The sequence below is a fragment of the Zalophus californianus genome, chromosome 6 (assembly GCF_009762305.2).
Source record: "Zalophus californianus isolate mZalCal1 chromosome 6, mZalCal1.pri.v2, whole genome shotgun sequence".
Lineage (NCBI taxonomy): Eukaryota > Metazoa > Chordata > Mammalia > Carnivora > Otariidae > Zalophus > Zalophus californianus.
The window spans coordinates 10767951-10790386 of NC_045600.1; the positions used below are offsets into that span (position 1 = coordinate 10767951).

The 22436-nt window shown below is 35.3% G+C and overlaps 1 protein-coding gene and 1 non-coding gene across 3 annotated transcripts in view; both read right to left on the reverse strand.

The window, feature by feature from the left end:
* The window catches only part of UNC79 (unc-79 homolog, NALCN channel complex subunit), a 194234-nt gene that overhangs the window by 143950 nt on the left and 27848 nt on the right, over window positions 1-22436 (reverse strand). For both annotated transcript variants that reach the window (XM_035728283.1, XM_035728282.1), the window contains exons 5-7: window positions 7132-7196; window positions 2890-2978; window positions 2223-2263 (exon numbers count right to left, since the gene is read on the reverse strand). In XM_035728283.1, coding sequence (XP_035584176.1) covers window positions 2223-2263; window positions 2890-2978; window positions 7132-7196 — 195 coding nt within the window. The remainder of the gene's footprint in view (window positions 1-2222; window positions 2264-2889; window positions 2979-7131; window positions 7197-22436) is intronic.
* Window positions 3939-4046, reverse strand: LOC113910632. Its single transcript, XR_003516142.1, has one exon. It is a non-coding gene; the product is annotated as a U6 spliceosomal RNA (small nuclear RNA).

Sequence of the window (22436 nt, forward strand, 5' to 3'; positions counted from 1 at the left end):
ATGACACTGAGTTGATGTGATATATTTAGAGCTTCACCATGGAGATGATTTGCTATTTCAAAACTGTAGAAAAAACTTACTAATTTGGATTACTCAGACTTGAACTATTGATTTATATCAGTCCTTAACTAGTGTAAAACCAGCTGCAAGCTCATTTCAGAGAAAGCAATTTTCAAACCCAACTGGCCAGTTGGAGTAAGGCTGTCAAACTATGGTCTACTTCAGGATTGACCTTAACAAATGGATACATACTCTTTTTAGTGGGCATACCAAGTATTTCCATGAAAACGGGACGCTGGAGAGTACCTGAAAATAATTTTTCCAAGAATATGTTAACATTCCCCCTGAAATAGTAAGTGTTCAAAAAATGAACTAACACATTACTTACAGTATAGTCTACGTTACAATTTATTAAAAAGGTCAAAGGTAAAGGTCTCCCAAAGCGTCTGGAAATTATGAATTAGTGGATGCCAAATCAAAGAAATTTAAAACTCCGGTTTTGTATAATTAATGGTCATTTAACAGTTTGATATCTTAGAGTTTGTCTTAACCTGAGGTTAGTGTCACATCTCTAGAGAAATAATTAAAAGTTATTGTAAGTTTTCTTCCAGAGATGAACATCATCTGGAAAAGGTGACCAGAATTCAGCAACATATCTGATATTTTAAAGTGTAGTTTAGGGGTGCCTGGGTGGCTCAGTTGGTTAAGCGACTGCCTTCGGCTCAGGTCATGATCCCGGGGTCCCAGGATCGAGTCCGGCATCGGGCTCCCCGCTCAGCAGGAGTCTGCTTCTCCCTCTGACCCTCCCCCCTCTCATGCTCTCTCTCTCTCTCTCATTCTCTCTTTCTCACATAAATAAATAAAATCTTTTAAAAAAATAAAATAAAATAAAATGTAGTTTAGAACCTGACTATGGGCTTCACCTCATAACACTGGAAGTTCATTAACAGGGTAGCCTAATTTAAGGGGGAAAAATTTACCTTTACCCATACAAGCCCAGATCTTTTTACAGATATTCTTACGAAATTTTTCAGAATGTCTCTTTGAAGGATCTAGAGGCTGACATTACTGATCCATTTTACAGATGGAAAGCACTCACTAATTTATATCTTAAGGTTGAGATGACCTAATACTACAAGTTAGACCACTGGGGAGGCCTGGGTGGCTCAGGTGGTTAAGTGTCTGCCTCCAGCTCAAGTCATGATCTCGGGGTCCTGGGATCCAGCCCCGAGTCATAGGGCTCCCTGCTCAGTGGGGAGTCTGCTTCTCCCTCTCCCTCTGCCCCTCCTCCCCGCTCATGTGCTCTCTCTCTCTCTCTTTCTCAAATAAATAAATAAAATCTTTTTTTAAAAAGTTAGGACTACAAAGGAATAGTGTAATTATCATCAAGAAAATTGCCTTACATTTTTTAATGTTCACAGAATTTAGTTAACATAAGGTTTTTACCTTTCTTTTTAAATATGGCCTTTCGTAGAAAGTCTTCTTTTCTTATCTATCTCTGAAGTCATACATCGGTTTCCTCCTGTGTGCCTGAACTGTGCTCAGTATGTCCCCAGCTTCCCTCACTTTTCATCCTTCCTCTGCTTTCCTGAATACTTCCCCTGGTCACTTCAGCCTCCAATTAAGCGGCTAGAATATCTGCTTCCAGATGGGTAAAAGAATGCTCTGTCTGGGACCTGCCAACTTATCTGACATAGCTTTCAGAACTCTAATAAAACTATGCACATCACACCATCCCATCTTTTCATTAAGATGAGTCCCATATACTTTATCCCCATTTTACTGGAGAGACTAAGTCTCCAAAGAATTAAATGATTTTCCCTAAAACGCAGAGCTATAAATAGTGGTAGGAGAAAGACCTATTATTCAGTGTTCTTCCCGCTCATGTTCCCTATTCTCTTTCTGACCTGGCACAGCAAGCACCATTGGCAATGCCTGTGATATATACAGAAAATCTCTTAAGACATAATTCAGCAAGGTTTCCATCATACGGAATCCTAATTCCAACATCTACTCTTAATTTTGGTTGAGATGATACCTCTTCCTTCCAAATGTGTGGGTATAAGCAAAACATTGATATAATGCTTCATATCAATGACTATTCATAGAATATAATACTTTGGTTACTATCTTTGTAAAATAATACAGTACAAAAGGAGACAAACCAACCACACAGTTAGTCATGATTACTTATTATTCATCCTTTCTGACACAAACCATACCTTGTGGCAGAAGAACATCAATCAACCATTCACTGTGGTCCCTATAAAGAAAAACAAAATTCATTTTTGAGCTTCTTTGCAATGTTACCCTTCCACATGAATGTTTATAAGCTGCACGCTATTGCTAGAAGGCTTTCAATAGAAAGGAAACGTAATTAAGAGCACTATCATAATAAACTTTTTAAATGTCTAATGCATTTCAGCTAAATTATAAATTATAGGCATTTCATCATATTCAGTTATCTTTAAATGATACTTTCCAGATGCTAATTAAGTGAACCAAAGTACAGCATGATTTGTACAATGCTGAGTGTGATTCTAGGAAACTAACAAGCAGAGAGAACCCATTTGAATTACACGTCATGTTTGAAAGCCATGGTTTTATTTTTTCACTGTGGCCTTTTTTAACAGGGTCATTTGAAAATTGGAGCTGTTTTATTACATGGAATTGCTTTCTCTTATCACATGGGGAGAAATATTGCAAATTCTCAAAGCTGAAATCTCCCAAATGAAAGTTTGCTATATGTCAAATATCTGACAAAGTAACCTTTCAAAACCAAAAGGGCTAGTGGGAAAGGTGAGTAATGTGACCAATTTAAGTACAACGGATTGTTCTTATCTTCTCTTGTTGCCCTATTTCCCTTTCTTGGAGGACTCATATACCTACCCTGCGATCCTCTGGCTGCATTCTTCACAGAGATACAATGGGGGTGGTTTATCCCCCAGAGCTACTGACAGGGAAGGATCTATACACATCTGAAACACACGAAAAGGTAGAATGAACTCCCCTGTCCTGTTTCTCACAACCCCTGTATCGAGAACGCAAAGGTTTTGATTGTGACAAATTTTCAAAAGCAAAGTGGAATAAATATTTTTAGTAAAACCCACTTAACCTATAGCTGCTTTTCCTGAACTGGCTGATGAGTCCACACTAGACTTAAGTGTGCCTCCTGTGGTTTTTCATTTCTCCTGTTATCTGCAATTAAGTCACAAATAGTGTCAACAAATCCACCCTCATTCCACAAAGAGAAAAAGTCTTGTTCAACAGCGGCTGGAATTGCCTCTATATGCCTCATACATTCATTCCTGCTTGAAAGTGGTAAATACAGCAATCTCTCTTTAGGAAGAGGAAAATATATTAAAATTGAAAAATCATAACTGTTACCAAAATTCTGGCAGTAGAGAATTTTCCTTCTTAAAAGAAACCTCAATTCAAAAAATTTCACGTGAAATCTAACACTAAGTGATTTGCTTTTCTTACTCTGGAATCTAAGTTCTATATCAATCATCCAATGTCACATTTTTCAGGCATTTTTTCCTTCCACATATGACCTGTGGTTCATTTAACCCTGTCATGCCCTATTCCATTTTGGATTATTTCTGGCGGAGTTTTCATTAGCCAAGGCACAGAGATGAAAAGTGTTCGCTTTGCTGTCGATCATCAGGATACTTCAAATATCTGGATGTTTAAAATCAAGTGAACACAACTAGCTGACTCTTGTACAATGCATCAGGTTAAATTTCAGTGAGTTACCAAAGTCATTCTGATTTCTGTTCCCATCCTTCAAGAAATAATCAATCTACACTATAGCTGATTGTGCAGTTAATATGCCTAGGACACAGATTCTTCTAGAACTCCACTCTGCCTTTTCTTTAGTTGTTTTTACTGATTAGGGAGGAAAAATGAACCAAACTTATAACCCAAACAGCCTGTCATTTAAAGTTAAAACCCTGAAGAGTTTCACGTGTCAACCTTGTGCAGGGGCCCTACGGATCTTCTCTGTATCATTCCAATTTTAGTATATGTGCTGCTGAAGCGAGGACAACCCTGAAGAGTTTCATGCTTCCTTTGATGCAATAAATAACTACTTTTTGGTGTGTTACATGAGGGGTTAGCAAACTTTCTGTAAGTGACCAGAAAGTAAATAGTTCAGGCTTTGTGGACCATATGTTCCCTGTCACAGCTACTCAACTCTGCTGTTGTACCACGAAAGCAGCCATAGACAATACGTAAACAAATGAGCATGGCTGTGTTCCTATAAAACTTTATTTACAAAACAGTCAGCAGGCCAGATCTGGCTGTGGGCCATAGTCTGCTGACTCCTGTGTTAGATAATTATCTGAGCTCTAAAGTATTTCATAAAATGATCTGCAAACAGAACCAAGTAAAACCAAAAGCAGAGTGTGACATAATGAACTCTTAAGTTCCAACACCTTTTCACTTTGAATCCTGTCGCAGCTCTTGGCTCTTGCCTAAAAAAGTACATTTTTGCAGTGTATTGCAACAAACATAGATAATACTTTTCTATTTGGCAAATCATCACTGCCTAGTGGTAAAGTTCACAAATATGGAGACAGTACTCTTTTTGTGAGGATAAATCCATTTTCCCTGAGGCTTTCCCATGTGTCCAATATAGACCTGTTCTTCAATATAGTTACTTCACTTTCATTTCTAATGAGTTATTGATACTCCTGTCAGGTAAAGATATTTTTTTCATTCCACTCAAAGGGAAAAACTTCTATGATGTCTGCACTATAATCATTATAGATTAGCTGGTGACCTCTGACATGTTAAATGATTTAGTTCACATGACCCATAACATTTGTGGACATTAGGGTCAATTGTCTTTACTCTGAACACGTCAGTTTACATCTATATTAACATGTTCATATCTGACTGCTGCATTAAAAAAAGTTATTTTCCATTTATAAATACAATTATGCCCAATGTAGAGGCTTAGGAAAATGGAGAAACTTATTAACCTGCTGTCTCAATGCAACCACTAATAACATTCTGATGAGCATGAATACGAATATAAATATACATATATGTGACTTTTAAATTAAATTGGCATCATACTTTTATAAAGGATGACTTCCTTTTCATTTAACATTATTCTGTAAGTATCTGGATGTTGGGTGCCCTCGACCTATATGTTACATGGTCATACCTACCTGGGTTTGGGGAGTGCTCATATTGCAATGAAAAAACAATACCGAGCCAGATCTGTTGTCCTGTAAAAACAGGCCCAGCACAGGAAGCACTAACAAGAATGTTACCTTTCCAGGGAAGCAGAGTAAAAATACAAAAGAAAACTCTTTAGGAACGCTGGAGTTCAGAAAATAAAATTTGTGGGGGTGCTGATAAAAATGTTTAGGAACTAGATAGAGGTGGTGGTCGCACAGCATTGTGAATACGCTAAATGCCACTGAATCATTCACTTTAAAATGATTAAACTTATGTTATTGTGAATTTGACCTCACCTAAAAATGAGACAGAAAGTAGGATGGTTTGGCCTGTCCTGCAGGACTGGCTACAGGGAACAGCCTATAAGCAGAGCAAAGCCCAGTCAGAGGGGTGGACTAAGCTGTTTGCCTAGAAGAGAGGGAGAAAATCTAATTTGTGATGACTTTTGGGAGTGGAAAACCAAAAATCATTACTAATCATGAAGTCAGAGGACTCCTGAGAATGCAGCCTGACATAAGATCAAAGAAAAAAATAAGTGGAAAAATCAAACAAAAAGTACCTCCCTTTTCGGTTGATGTCTGAGTGAACCAAAAGAGGGCATTGTAACACAAGCAGAAAGAGGAAAGGACAGCGAAAGAAACTAAAGAGAGCCGCACAATTCTCACCAGCTGAAGAATTAAGCTGAAATCCACGATGACATATGAACGCAACATGTGTATAGCTCAAAATGTCCTCGCACCAAAGAAAAGTACCTTTGAATCCCAAATGTCTGTGGAAGTTCAGAGGGGTGCTCAGAGCTGAATGCGTAAGACTGTGCCTCCCCTGGTGGGTTACCCTCACACGCTCTTTCTCAACATAAATTCATTCAATTTGCCTTTATCAAAAGCAGAGATGAAACATAATAATACAAAAAGGTCCTCTGCTAGTAAGATACATCTGGATGACAATGTTATTATTGGCACTCCTCTGACATTTCTGGTATATGAAACATATTTTGGGATTTTTGGTTCCATTTATATTTATATTTCTTATATCTCATTTTACCTCTTCTACTTGGATTCTATAAAATGTTACTATTATGTATCTGTTATTTGGTAATCTTTACAGTCTTCCTGTCTATAGAAGAAAGGAGGCAAACTCCCAGGACACTAGGTTCTAAAAAGTATCTGTGAACTCTAATGACTTGGTGTAACTCTCACTCTTCACAGTATAAAAAATTAATCTTTGCAAATCCAGACACAGGTCTCTCCAGCCAAGTATTGTATCCAACAAATATACCATAAGTAATCTTGTTAAAAGGTGTGATTATTTTTCTTAACATTCAAATTTAAAGATCCAGGGTTTTAACAAGACAAGGAAATTTGTGACGGTAGAAAAAGAATAAGGCTGAGAGTCAAGGTACCTGGTTCTGACTTAGGAAAGTGTCTTGGCCTCTCTACACCACTGTTCCCTTACCTCTAACATACCTTTCCATGTGTTTGCTGCCCAACTACCTCTGCCATCTTGACTAAGTGATATCTGTGATCTGAGCCAAGACTTAACAATTTTATCTATTTTGGTCATATGACTCTTGAATTCGCAGTCATACACTAAACACTCATAATTTGAAATGAGTGAAACAGAGGGAAAATACATTTCCTTCAGATAGAAGCCAAGTAAGGACTATGTGTTTTACCAGGATTATTCTGATAATTCTCATTGCTACACAGCACTTGACCATGAACTCACAGCCAAACCTTCAGTCACCACTATTCATTTCTCTGTCCTGAATCAATCCACCAAAGTACAATCAGATTGAACATGGAGGTCCTTGAGTTTACTACAGAGCACAGGCCTCTGCTTTAGAGAAGGATGAAATCTTCTCCATTACATTCAACAATTTGTTCCTGATAATCTGACCACTGACAATACAATATGGCACCAGGTCTAATAAAACAGTACCTTCACAGCTGGCTTGTTAATTGCGTTGTGGCATTCAGTGTGCTGGCAGTGGATTGGATTCCAAGCTGTAAAACAAAGCATAGTTGATGAATACTCCTCATTGAAGTTATTAGTGTCCTACTAAAAGTATAGCAGATATTACACTAGGTTTCTTCTTCCTAAGTTAGAACCATCATCAGGCTTCCTAAGATAATCATTTTTTAAATCTATGACAAATTTAAAAATTGAACAAAGATATCACAACTCCATCTATTTTCCTATGGGCAGAGATAAGCTAGTATAAGGTGGCATACACAGTATCATAATATTACCTTGCAATGAGATACTATTAGAAAGTTCTCCAAGGTTTTTATGTATCTATGGTTTCACTTCATCCTGCCAACAACTCTGCAGAATAGGTACAGCAGATTATTAATCTCATTTCATATACGAGTAAGTGAAAGTTACAAAGGTTAAGTAGCCCCCTATGGTCACAGAGTTAGTAAATGACAAGCCGAGACAAGAACCTCTATCTCTTGGTTCTCAACACTGCTCTTTTCATTGTAGTACCTACTAAGCTGAACATCCTAGATTTCTGGAACCAAGAAGTATTTCAAACTCATAATAACTGAAATGAATGGTAAGGCAACTGCCACTATTCCATGTCCCACCCCATTCTCATGAAATGTGGAGACTGGAAAGATGAATTTCTTGCCCAAATGAAATATATCTCTCTCTCACATCACAGACTATGACCCACAGACTAACCTCTGCTAGTTTGCTAATACCCACTCCTTAACACAGTATGCACACAGAATGAGGATAAGACCAAGGGGTCTGGGATAGATCAGAATGAAAGTCACACAAGTAATTATCCTCATCTAGATGATTTGGTAGTCCAAAGCACTTAACTAACCATACTTCATCATTTAAAAGTGCAATAAAATTGCATGTTTGAAAGTAGGAAATTTTTCTAAATTGCCAAATTCTAATCTTATAGGACTATGATTGGCCTAATATACTAGAATTTGCAGATGAGAAGATATTCTTACTTAGTTATATGTCCAATAATAATTCAAAAACATTTATTATTAATATTCTAGACCATATAAAGTTTTCTGTCCAGGGGTGTTCCAACTTTAAAACTTTTAGCCTATGGTTAGACCACATATAAGATTATGTGTCTGATTTGAAATTTAGGAAAATAAGGTCAATAGAGCCATTGACTTTAAAAAATACACAATGGGTCAATTTATTTTAAAAGAAGACGAGAAGGGGCGCCTGGGTGGCTCAGTCGTTAAGCGCCTGCCTTTGGCTCAGGTCATGATCTCAGGGTCCTGGGATCAAGCCCCACATTGGGCTCCCTGCTCAGCGGGAAGCCTGCTTCTCCCTCTCCCGCTCCCCCTGCTTGTGTCCTCTCTCTTGCATTCTCTCTCTCTCTGTCAAATAAATAAATAAAATATTTTTTAAAAATAATAAAATAAAAGATGAGAAGTACAGACCAAAAACCACTACTCTAAAAACACAGTATCATATTGATTATACTTTTAGAGATTATATTTTTAGAGAAATCAGTAAGGAATGGATAAATGAGGAAATAATTTGAATACAGGCATTCCATAACTATAAAATGTTTCTTATATGTGGAAAAGTCAAGATGAATATAGAGAGTAGCAACAAGTTTTCTTGTGTAATTAGAGAAACCTAGAAAAAAAGACTGCCTTTAACCAGGAGTTGCAAATACATAGGACATGTGTCTCATTCCTCCAATCCCAAACTCACGACAGAGATCACTAATACATAAGAGCATTCCTTCCTGCTGAGTCCAGAACTGACCTTAGAATCTTTCTTAACACAGAACTCCAGAAAGTTACCACGAATAAAACAGAGTTGGCACACAAGATAAAATCTGCTAACCATTACTGAATCCCTGTATTATGAGAATATTTGCAGATCACTTTATAAATATTAAGAAGTCTTGACACTTATAGATAGAAGTAATATTCAAGATATATAACAACTGCTATGGCAAAGGCACAAGGAAATAAGAATGTACAACAGCCATACCACTTGATCAGGGCTCTAAAGGCTCCTGCTTTGCCAGAAATTAATGCTTTATATGTAGATGATGGAGATATCCAGGAGGTCCTAGTCCTCTAATATTTTACTTCATTTTTATAGAGTGTCACTGAATTAAGAATAGATTGTAGGATATGTCATTAAGTTCACCAAAGTCACACTAGATTTAAACTTACCAGAAGAGGGGTTTTAGCTTTTCTTGTGTATCAAAAAATCACTTGTCAAAATATGATACCTGAAACTCATGTTAAATCTGCTAAATCAAAATCTTCAAGGGTAGAGAACAGGTATTTGTAATTGGGAAAATCACTACAATTGATTCTGATATAGGACCAATCTACATATCTTACCATATGGCAAATATAGTCATGATAGAGCTCCCTTCATTTAAAAATAAAAACAAAAAAATATATAATGTAAAAACATGGCAGACAATAAATCTGCTTCCAACTACAAGGTAACTGGTATTAGACTTGCCCTCCCATCATAAACAACTAGAAAACTGGAAAATATATACAAAACAACTGTTTTCAGAAATTGGACTACATACTGTAGGACAATGATCCTTGAGAGAAGAGAAACAATACAGTCAGTCCTATCATCACCCTGGCTTTCTTCCTGGAAGCAATTTCCAGACCTTGGACGTGGAAGGAGAAAGATAAGCACAGTAGGGTGGTTTCATTGAATTAAGGGGACAAAAACTGGAGTTTAAAGAGGCAAGGTGGCTTATGTTCGCTGGGTACTATAGCAAAGAAGAGGGAGTTAGGCAAAGAAAGAGCTCCAGAAATCTGAGAAAGAATCCTTTTAGGTCTTTGGCTTTATAATAAGCAGAACATGTGTAAGACAAAATTCCATAGGCTGCATAGAGAACAACTATGGAGGATCTGTAAGCAGAATAATTCCAATATTTCATACAGGTCTGAGAGATATTCAAGTTCCAACCAACCAGAGTGAAGGGAACTCAGTGAAAACCTGGGACATTCAACAGAGACTCTAGGAATTCATACCTTAGTAGTCAGGCTAAACTAACATTAGGGAAAAGGCTATTCCAGGCTCACCCTAACAAAGGATAAGATCAAGCCCTAAAAGGGTCAAGCTGATCCACCAGTAACTTGATGGCCAAAACAAACCCTGAAACACTATAATGGAAGACAACAAAATCCAGATACTCAATAATGTAATACTCATGAAGTCCAGCATCCGGTAAAAAATTATTCGATATTTGAAAAAGGAGGAAAATGTTACCCATAATCAGGGAAAAAAAGAAAACTAACCAATAGAAATAAATCCAGAAATTATAGAGATGAGGTGAGGTGATTAGCAAACAAGGACTTAAAAACAGCTATTATAAACATATTCAAAGAAAACATTACACAATAAGAATAGAGATGAAAGATATAATAAAAGAACCAAATGGAATTTCTAAAATTAAAAATATAATATAGAACACGGAAAATTCACTGAATGGGCTTAATGGCAGATTAGACAATGCATAGGGAAAGATCAGTGAATTAGAAGACATAACAGCAGAAACTACCAAAACTGAAGTACTGGAAGAAAAACAAAGAGCTTCAGTGAGCTGTGGGAAAATATCAGGCAGTATAAAGCACACCTGGTTAAAAGTCCAAAAGGAGCGAAAGGGGGAGGAGGGAGATATTTGAAAAAACAATGACCAAAATTTTCAAATTTGATTAAAAACTATAAGCCCACAGATCCAAGAAGCTCAATGAATCTTAGGCAAAATAAAAGCAAAGAAAATCACACTAAGACTCATTATAATCAAATTGATGAAAAACCATGATAAAGAGAAAATCTTAAAAGCAACCAGGAAAAAAAGACACATTACTTACAGGGGAACAAAGATAAGAATGATCGTTGATTTCTCGTCACAAACAATGCAAGCCAGAAGACAATGGAACGACATCTTTAATAGGCTGAAAGAAAAAAACTGTCAACCTAGAATTCTATACCCAGTGAAAATATCCTTCAAAAATGAATATGAAATAAAGACTATTTGAAGACAAACACAAGATAAGAGAATTCATTGCCAGCTGAGCTCCACAACAAGAAACGTTAAAGGAAGACTGAAGGAAAATGATACCAGATGGAAGCTAGGACCTACACAAAGGCATAAAGAGTTCTGCACATGGCAGTTATGCACATGTGAATAACCACAAAAGACTTTCTACCTATATTTGTGTATTGTTAAAAATTATTTTCTGTTTAAAACAAGAACAGCCATGTATTGTGAGACTAATAATATATATAGAAGTCAATATTTGATAACAAGAACAAAAAAGGATGGGAGGAAGGAAATGAAAGTGCACAGGGTTCTTATATTACATGTAAACTAGTATAATATTATTTGAAGATAGACTATGTTAAAGGTACATATCGTAAACCCTAGAGCAATTCTTCTTAAAAATGGTATAGCTAATAATTCAATATGGAGATAAAGTGGAATACTAAAAACAATTAACCAAAAAGAAGACAAGGTAATAAAAAGAAAAGGAACAAAGAATAATTGGGACAAATAGAAAACAAGTGTAAGATGACAGACATAAGCCCAACCATATCTGTAATTACATTAAATGTAAGTGGCCTAAACAATAATTACATGGCATGTAATGTTCTAAAAGGCAGAGATTGTCAAAAAGGACTTAACTTTTTCAAAAACCATTACCAAAATATGTGCTGCTTGTGAGAAACACACTTGAAATATAAAGATAGATAAGTTAAAAGTAAACAGAGGGGCACCTGGCTGGCTCAGTCAGAAGAGTATGCAACTCTTGATCTTGGGGTTGTGAGCCCCACACTGGGTGTAGAGATTACTCAAATAAATAAATATTTTTTAAAAGAGTAAACAGAAAAAGTTACATCACACTAATATAATGCTAATTACAAGAAAGCTGAAGTGTCTACATAAATATGAGACAAGTAGACTCCAGAACAAAGAATATTACCAGTAATAAAGAATATTTCACAATGAGTCAATTCATCAAAATGACATATCAATCATAAATATCTAATGATAGAGTTTCAAATTAAATGAAGCAAAACTGACAGAACTGAAAGAGAAATAAACCCATAATTAGTGTCATAAATTTCAACAATCCTATCCTCTCAGTCTTGAGACAATATTATGGTCCATAAAATAAGGTTCAAAAATTTAGATGGAATGAAATCATAGAGTAAATTTCCTGACCACAGTGAAATTAAACTAGAAATAAATAAAAAGATATATCTTGAAAATAAAAAATATTTGTGCACTTAAACAAACACACTTCTAAACAACTCACAAATCAAAGGAAAAATCATAAGGAATATTAGAAAATATTCTGTATTGAAATACAATGAAATCACAGCATATCAAATTTGTGGGATGAAACTAAACTATGCTTAAAGGTAAATTTATGGCTTTAAATTCTTAAATTAGATAATATAAAAAGTCCAAAATAAACAATTTATTCTTCTATCTTAATAAGACAGAAAAAGAACATGTTAAATTCAATGTTAATAGAAGGAATAATAAAGATAGAAGCAGAAATCAATGAAACTGAAAACAAGAAACCAATAGAGAAAAATCATAAAACCAAGTGCTGGATCTTTGGAAAGTTCAATAAAATTGATAAGCTACCTAGCTAGCCTGATGAATTAAAAAAAAAAATAGAGAAAAAAACAAATTACCAGTATCAAGAGTGAAGGGTAGGGCATCACCACAGATCCTACAGATATGCCAATAAATTTGGTAAGTTCGAGAAAATGCATAAATCCTTTATTCCTCAAAAAACATTACAAAATTACAAATATGACTGAATAAAAAGTTGAAAACTTAAATGCCCCATAACATTAAATTGAATTGATAATGTGAAACCTTCTTAAAGAGAAAACCCCAAGTCCAGATGGATTTACCAGTGAATCCTATTAACATTTAAGGAATAAATAATACAAATTTTACAAAAACTCTTTCAGAAAATAGAACAGGAGGAAACTCTTCCCAACTCATTTTATGAGGTCAGCATCACTCTGTAAACAAAACCAGACAACAATTATAATAAAAGAAAACTAGGTCAATGTCCCTCATAAATGTAGGAGCAAGAAAACTTTACAAAAACTAGCAAACGGAGTCTGGCAACATAATAAAGCTGACAATATGGAACTTATCCCAGGTAATATAAGGTTGGATTCACAATGCAAAGCAAATCAATGTAATTTACCATATTAACAAAATAAAGGAAAGAAGTCATATGATCATCTTAATAGAAGAAAATGTATTTGACTAAAATTGACATTCACTCATGATAAAAACTCTCAGTAAACTAAGAATGGAGACGAACTTCCTCACTCTGATAAAAAGCATCTGTGGAAAGCCTACAACCAACATCAGATTTAATGCTGAAAGTCTGAATACATGCCCCCCAGAGACCACGGGAGAAAACAAAGATATCCACTTGTAGCACTTCTATTCAACATTGAACTGGAAATATGAACCACTGCAATGAGAAAAGGAAAGAGAGAAAAGAAGGATAGGTAGGAAAGAAGAAAAGAAGGGAGAGAGGGAGGGAGGAAAGAAGGCAGGCAGGCAAATTAGGAAGACATACAAATTAGTAAGGAAGAAGAAAAAATTTTAATTATATTTATTTGCAAGATAGTATAATCATGTACACAGAATATCTTAAGAAACTTACAAATAAGCTACAAAAACTAATAAGTGAGTTTAGCAAGGTCACTGGATATAAAGTCAAAATACAAAAATCAATTACATTTTCAGCACTCACCATAGCACATGGTGAGCACTGTGAATTGTGTAAGACTGTTGAATCACAGACCTGTACCTCTGAAACAAATAATACATTATATGTTAAAAAAAAAAAAAGAAGAAGATAGTAGGAAGGGAGAAATGAAGGGGGGAATCGGAGGGGGAGAGGAACCATGAAAGACTATGGACTCTGAGAAACAAACTGAGGGTTCTAGAGGGGAGGGGGTGGGAGGATGGGTCAGCCTGGTGATGGGTATTAAAGAGGGCATGTACTGAATGGAGCACTGGGTGTTATACACAAACAATGAATCATGGAACACTACATCAAAAACTAATGATGTAATGTATAGTGATTAACATAACATAATAAAATAATTTTTAAAAATTAATTACATTTTTATGTAATGGCAATAAACAAGTAGAATATTAAATTTTTAAATACTGTTTACAATAGCATCCAAACCCATAAAGTATTTACAAATACCTTTAACAAAATACCTATAAGACCTATACACTGAAAACTAGCAAACATTGCTGAGAGAAATTAAACAAGGCCTAAATAAATGGTTAGATACTCCATGGTCATAGATCAGAAGACTCAATATTGAGTCTTTTCACAAGATGTCAAATTATCTCTTTTTCTTCCTTTTAAGTAGCTATATTGGACTTTCCCGTGATATGTACCAATAAACTTCCTTTTGTTAAATCAGTTTTAAATGTTGTGTCATTTTCAACACAAAGGAATTCTGACACAAGTTCAGAAGAGAAAAAAATTTCAGAGTAATTTATGATTTGAAGTTTATATGCAGTAATGATGTCTTAGTCTGTCAGGGCTGCTGTAACAACCCACCACAGACTGGATAGCTTCCCACATTCATAATATTTATAGGTTTTCTTACCAGTACGTACTTTTCTCATGCTGATTAAGATAAAAACTACTATTGAAGGCATTTCCACTTTCATAGTTTCTCTCTAGTTTGAATTCTCTGGTGTATAATGAGGTACATTTTTCTACTAAAGGCTTTCTGGCAGAATTTGCATTCATAGTGTCTCTTACCTGAATGAGATCTCATGTGTCTAGTAAAGGTGACTGATCAGTAAGGACTTTCCCACACTCATTATATTCTGACTCCCGGATGGACATTCTGGTGTCCAATCAGGTATGACTTCCGACTAAACATGTTCCCACATTCATAGGTTTTCTTACCTGTATGAATTTTGTCATGCTTCATTTGAAATTAATTATAACTGAATGATTTTTCATCTCCACTAAGTTCATAAAGGTTCTTTCTTCTAAACTAAGTAAATCTAAGTTATCTTTTAAACTCCTTCCACCCAAGACATGCTTATGGAGTTTTTTGTCTTGATGGGATAAAATATCTTTGCAAATGAGATGAGATGAAATATGTTTGCAAAACCTTCGTATTCATAGCCTTTCTGCTCAGTAGGTGTTTTATCATAGATGCAGTTCACTTGATTCAGAAGTCTCTCCTTATATACTTGGTGTATTCCTATTTGATTATCAATTCCCCAGTCATCTCCTAGACTAGCCTGGAGGTGGTGTTCCTTCTGCCATCATCCACAGTTCTTCTCCTGGCTCCAATTTGAAGATCACATCTGACATGGAAACAGGGCATCCCACTGATGTGTGGTTCCTATTTTTTCTAGCATCATGTCCCTGAAGACAGTCCTCTAAGCAGAATCAAGCTGCTGCCACTCTTCCAGAGTTGTCCATGGCCATATCCTCAAAGGTCACAGATCCAGCACAGAATGCTTAAGTAACTTGACAAGGTCATGCTGGAGGCAGGATGGAATCCATGCAGCCGGGCTCAAGTCTTTGTACATATAAGGAATGAACATAGCAATCAGGCCACACAACAATCTAATTGATACTGCAGGCGTGGCCAGTGGCCCAGTCGCCTGGCCACAGCCTCCTCATTCACACAGATGAGGTTCCCTTAGGTGAACACACATGTGCATCTGGTCAAAGAGGCCCAATACTCCTGGCCTGGCTCAGACCTCTGCACCCTCAGGATGAAGAGACGGAAGCCAGATACAAGATGGTCCCCAATGATGGGACTTCAATCCTGGTTCAGACTCACCTGGCTGCTACATGGTCCAGGACAGCATCACCATGGGGCATGGTCCAGACTCATTTGGCCACTGAGAGGACCAGCAAAATTGATTTTAAAAAGAAAAAAACAAAGGGCCAACCAAATAGATACTTCAAAGGAAAGAATATCATACTGATGCCTGAGAGAAAACATGTCCAAAAACTATCTAGTCTAGGAATCAAAATATTTTAGAAAGGTATTATAGCATCTGCAACTTGATATGAGAACACATGGCCTCTATAAAAACAGGAGTAGAAAGTCACAGAAATTCATGGTGAGATGGGAAGCTAACAGAATGAGATAAAAATGAATTTGGACGAGAGATATGGTAAGTATAATTAAAGTAAAAATAAAAGAAAAATTAGAAACCCTAATTCAAAGCAATAAATAGAGCTGATTTGGGGGAAAAGTCAAGTAAGTTATACAGTAAACCAAACTGAGAAGCAAGGAAGATAGAAGATAAAAATATGGAAAATAGTGGTTAGAATAGCTACATAGCACAGAAAATGAAAATCTGACCTATGAATTGTAGATATTCCTGAGGAACATACCAAAACAATTTGAAGAAAGCAATAATTTAAAATTTCATTAATGAGAAATTTCCTTTAAAAGATTGAAAAAGGACCTGAATTTCCAGACTGAAAACACTCTTAACATAGGCAAAAGTAAAAAAAGATACTCATATATAAAAAATATTTAAGAAAGGGGCACCTGGGTGGTGCAGTCGATTGAGCCTTCAATGCTTGGCTTCAGCTCAGGTCATGATCTCAGGGCCATAAGATCGGGCCCTGAGTTGGGCTCCTTCCTTAGCGTGAAGTCGGCTTGAGATTCTCTCTCCCACTCCTTCTGCCCCTTCTGGTCATTCTCTCTCTCTTTCTCTCTCTCTCAAATAAATAAATAAATCCTTAAAAATATATATATTTAAGAAAAGTTTTTTTAATAAGTAAATCTCCAAGAATTAAGAGCAACCAAAAGTATTTCTATAATAGACAAATCACACTGGTCTAAGATTTGTCTTCTATAATTCTAAATGCCAGAAGACAATAAAGCAATATTTACATATTTTTCACACTGAAGAAGTTTTGTTTCATGTGTGAAGAAATAGAAAGATATTCTTATATAGCTGAACTCAAAAAATATATATGACTGACATTCCACTCTTGAAAATATTACAGAATGACTTTAGGTTCCATTTCCCAAAAAATGACAGAAAAATTAATTTAAGCTGATTGTCTTACTGAGAACAATTAGAAAACTGGACAAGATTAAAAGCAAAACCAAACAAACAAACAAAAACAGAGAACAGAATGGGAGAATTATGGGGCCATGATCCAAAAAAAAAAAAAAAATCATCAAAAGGTGAAATTGGCATTTAAGGCCACGCTTCCTCCTTTGCCTATTTCTCTATCTGTCAATTCCACAAGATGAGCAGACTTCAACAAACTCTTTGAAGTAGGAGAACAAAAATTGAAATTTGGGGACAATCAAGGAATGGGAGACCTAAAAATCTCCCTAGATTGTGGGCAGAGGTCCCAAAAGGCCATACCATAGAGTAAAGGGAACCAGAATCAAACCAACCCTCAAAGGGACTGAGACCAGCCTCAAATCATCTCAAGAATGTACCATACGTCTTTTTTTTTTTTTTTTGAGGTGCATTAAGGTGAGGTGGATTACTAACGTCCATAGTCTCAAAATTTCCAGAGGCAAAAGCAAACCCTATCTAAAGAAATATAACATTCTAACCTTCAAATTAGCTCTACAGTTTTTCTATGTATTGTTTTGCACACAATTAAAAATATATATACATACAAGACAAGTAAACAAAAGAAATGACAGTAAAATCAGAATTTCCAGAGATTCAGAAAATTGAATTAACAGAAAGAAACTTTAAAATAACTATGCCTAATATGTTCTATAAAGTAAAATACAAGTTAGAAGATATCATAAAGGAATTGGGATTTCTTTTTTAAAGCACTAAATGGAATTCTAGAGCTTAAAAATACAATTAACAAAACTAAAGAATACAATTGGGAGGTTAGAGAATTAGTGAAAAGGAAGATAATTTGGAAAAAAGATTCAGCATGAAGCACAGAAAGATGAAATGGGGGAGGAGAATACAAAAATTATTCATAGGATACACGGAAGAAAGGTCTACCATATGTGTCACTGGAGTTCCAGAAAGAGGGATATGAAAAACAAAAACAAACAAACAAACAAACAAAAATATACATATATATAATTAAATAGACTGGACAAATAATAAAATAAACTAAAAATAAATAAATATAAAAAATAATATAAAATCATATGAATAAAATAAATACAAAAAATAAAATAAAAAATACTGGACACAGCAGAAGAAAGGATTAGTAAACTTAAAGACCGGTTAATATAAACCTAACTAAAGCACAGATAAACTTTTTTTTTTTTTCCAAAATACATAGGTGGGGGATGAGTACCTGAGACCTCTGAAACAATAACAAATATTTTTTTTAAATCCCAAGAGGAGAGGAGAAAAAGAAAGGGGCAGAATAAATACCTGGAAAGGATAACACCCAACATTTTCCCAACATTGACGACGAACATGAAACCACAAATTCAAGAAGCTTGACAAACCTGAAGCAGAATAAATACAAAGACCACTACACTTAAGCAGATCATAATGAAACTACATTACTACTACTAAATACCAAAGATAAGGAGAAAATCTTTAAAAGAGGCAGAGAAAAAATATCATATTACATTTAGGGATAAAATTACAAGAATGATGTCAAATTTCTGTCTGATAATTTATTTCATTATCAGAAAAAAATGGTATGACATCCTTAAAGTATTAAAAAAATTCACTGATTACAATGAATTACAGTAGAAATCAAAACAAAAAATTACTAGAACCCAAATATTTGGAAATTAAACAACATTCTCCTAAATAACACAGGCAAAAGAAGATCTAGCACTAAAAAATTTTTAATATTTTTAAATGAATGAGAGTGAAAACCCAACAAATCAAAATTCATGGGATACAGCTAATGTAGAACTTAGAGGGAAACTGGTAACCTTAAATAGATAATTACCACCAGCGTTTTTCACAGAGCTAGAACAAACAATCCCAAGATTTGTATGGAACCAGAAAAGACCCTGAATAGCCAAAGTAATTTTGAAAAAGAATAGTAAAGCTGGAGGCATCATGATTCCAGACTTCAAGCTATGTTACAAAGCTGTAGTCATCAAGACAGTATAGTACTGGCACAAAAACAGACACACAGATCAATGGAACAGAACAGAAAACCCATGAATGGACCCACAGCTATATGGTCAACTAATCCTCAACAAAGCAGGAAAGAATATCCAATGGAAAAAAGACGGTCTCTTCAACAAATGGTGTTGGGAAAACTGGACGGCAACATGTAGTAGAATGAAACTGGACCACTTTCTTACACCAAGACAAAAATAAAATCCAAATGGATGGAAGACCTAAATGTGAAACAGGAAACGGTCAAAATCCTGGAGAACACAGGCAGCAACCTCTCTGAACTTGGCCCTAGCAACATCTTGCTAGACAGGTCTCCAGCGGCAAGGGAAACAAAAGCAAAAACGAACTATTGGACTTCATCAAGATAAAAAGCTTCTGCACAGGGAAGGAAACAATCAACAAAACTAAAAGGCAACTGATGGAAAGGGAGAAGATATTTGCAAATGATGTATCTGATAAATGGTTAGTATCCAAAATCTATAAAGAATTTATCAAACTCAACACCCCAAAACCAAATAATCCAGTTAAGAAATGGGAAGAAGACATGAATAGACATTTTTCCAAAAAAGACATCCAGATGGCTAACAGACATGAAAAGATGCTCAACATCACTCATCATCAGGGAAACACAAATCTAAACCACAATGAGATACCACCTCACACTGGTCAGAATGGTTATAATTATCAACACAGGAAATGACAGATGTTAGCGAGGATGTGGAGAAAGGGGAACCCTCTTACACTGTTGGTGGGAATGCAAACTGGTGCAGCCACTCTAGGAAACAGTATGGAGGTTCCACAAAAAGTTAAAAATAATACTACCCTATGATTCAGCAAATACACTACTAGATATTTACCCAAAGGATATAAAAATACAGATTCAAAGGGGGGCACTCCAATGTTTATAGCAGCACTATCAACAATAGCCAATTTATGGAAAGAGTCCCAATGTCCATCAACAGATGAATGGATAAAGAAGTTGTGGTGTGGTGTGCGTGTGGAATATTACTCAGCCATCAAAATGAATGAAATCTTGCCATTTGCAATGACATGGATGGAGCTAGAGTTTATTATGCTAAGCAAAATAAGTCAGAGAAAGACAAATACCATACAATTTCACTCATATGTGGAATTTAAGAAACAAAACAGATGAACATATGGGGAGGAAAAAAGAGAGAGAGGGAAGCAAACCATAAGACTCTTAATGATAGAGAACAAGCTGAGGGTTCACGGAGGGAGGTGGGTGGGGATGGGCCAAATGGGTGACGGGCATTAAGGAGGGCACTTGTTATGATGAGCACTAGGTGTTATATGTAAGTGATGTATCACTAAATTCTACTCCTGAAGCCAATATTACACTATATGTTAACTAACTAGAATTAAAATAAAAATCTGAAGGAAAAAAAATGGATAATTAGAAAAAATTTTAGTGCTGAACGTCAACAATCTAAGCCTTCACTTCAAGAACCTAGGGGGAAAAGGAGCGAAAATTAAACTCAAGAAAAGAAAAGGAGGAAAATAGTAAAGATAAGGGCAGAAAACAATGAAATACATAACTTTTATTGTTTTCTCATCTGTTGTTATTTTATCCAAGTATTTGAAAAAGTTTAACATCTATTCAGGATAAAAGCTCTCAGTCAATTGGAAATGAAACCAAAACGTCCTCAAACTGACCATAAAGGATATCTGCAAAATCCTAAAGCTAAAGACCACTTAATGGTGAAATATTCCCTAAAGTCAGGAACAACGCAGTGGTGGCCATTCTTACACCACTTCTATTCAGCATTGTTCTGAAAGTCCTAGGCAATGAAACAAACAAGTAAACAAACAACAACAAAGGTATAAAAATTGGAAAGAAAGTAGCAATTTGTCTTTATCTACAGATGACACCATTGTTTATATAGAAAATCCAAGGAATTAACCAACTACTAGTACTAACTGAATTTAGCAAAATCATGGGCTAAACATGGATATGCAAAAACCAACTGAATATCTGCATACTATCAATAAACAATTGGAAATTAAATTTTTAAACAATGCCATTTACAAGAGCATCAAAAAAAATCAAATATCTATGAACCAATTTAACAAAAGAAATACAAAAATGCTATATTGAAAACAACAGAACACTGTTGAGAGAAATTTTAAAAGACCTATATAATGAAGAGATATATCATGTTCATGGATTAGAAAACAATATTTTTACAATATCAATCATTTCCAAATGGAACCATAGATTTAACACAATCCAGATCAAATCCCAGCAGAATTATTTTTGTAGAAATGAAGCCTGATACTGAGTTTATATGGAAATGCATTAGACCTAAACTAGGCAAAGAAAAACAGTCAGACTTGTACTATCTGGCTTTAAGACTATAAAGCCAAAGTATTTAAGATATTTGTACTGGTATTCAGATCAATGAAACAAAATACAGTCCAGAAATATGCTCACATATATTTGACCAAGAGGCCAATACAAGTCAGAGGATAAACTTTTCAACAAAGGGTGCTGGAACAAACCATAAAGAAATAAATGAGCCATACCTACCACACACAAAAATTAAATTAAACACTTAAATGTGTGAGCTAAACTATAAAGCTTCCAAAAGAAAACAAGGAAGACTATTTTGGAGAAGGCAAATATTTCTTAGGACATAAAAGGCACTAACCATAAATGAAAAAATAATAAATTTTAGTTTATCAAAATTAAAAACTCATGCTCATCAAAAGACTGTTAGTAAAGTAAAACAGCAATCCTATATTGAAAGAAAATATTTGCAATATATAAATCTAACAAATGACTCCTACCAGACTACATAAAAACAACTGTAAAACAATAATCAAGAAGTTTAAAATGCAGTTATCTGTGACCCAGCAATTGCACTACTGAGTATTTACCCCAAAGATACAGATGTAGTGAAAATAAGGGGCACATGCACCCCAATGTTCATAGAAGCAATGTCCATAATAGCCAAAGTGTGGAAGAAGCCAAGATGTCCTTCAACAGATGAATGGATAAAGATGTGGTTCATATATACAATGGAATATTACTCAGTCATCAGAAAGGATGAATACCTACCATTTACATCGACATGGATGGAACTGGAGGGTATTATACTAA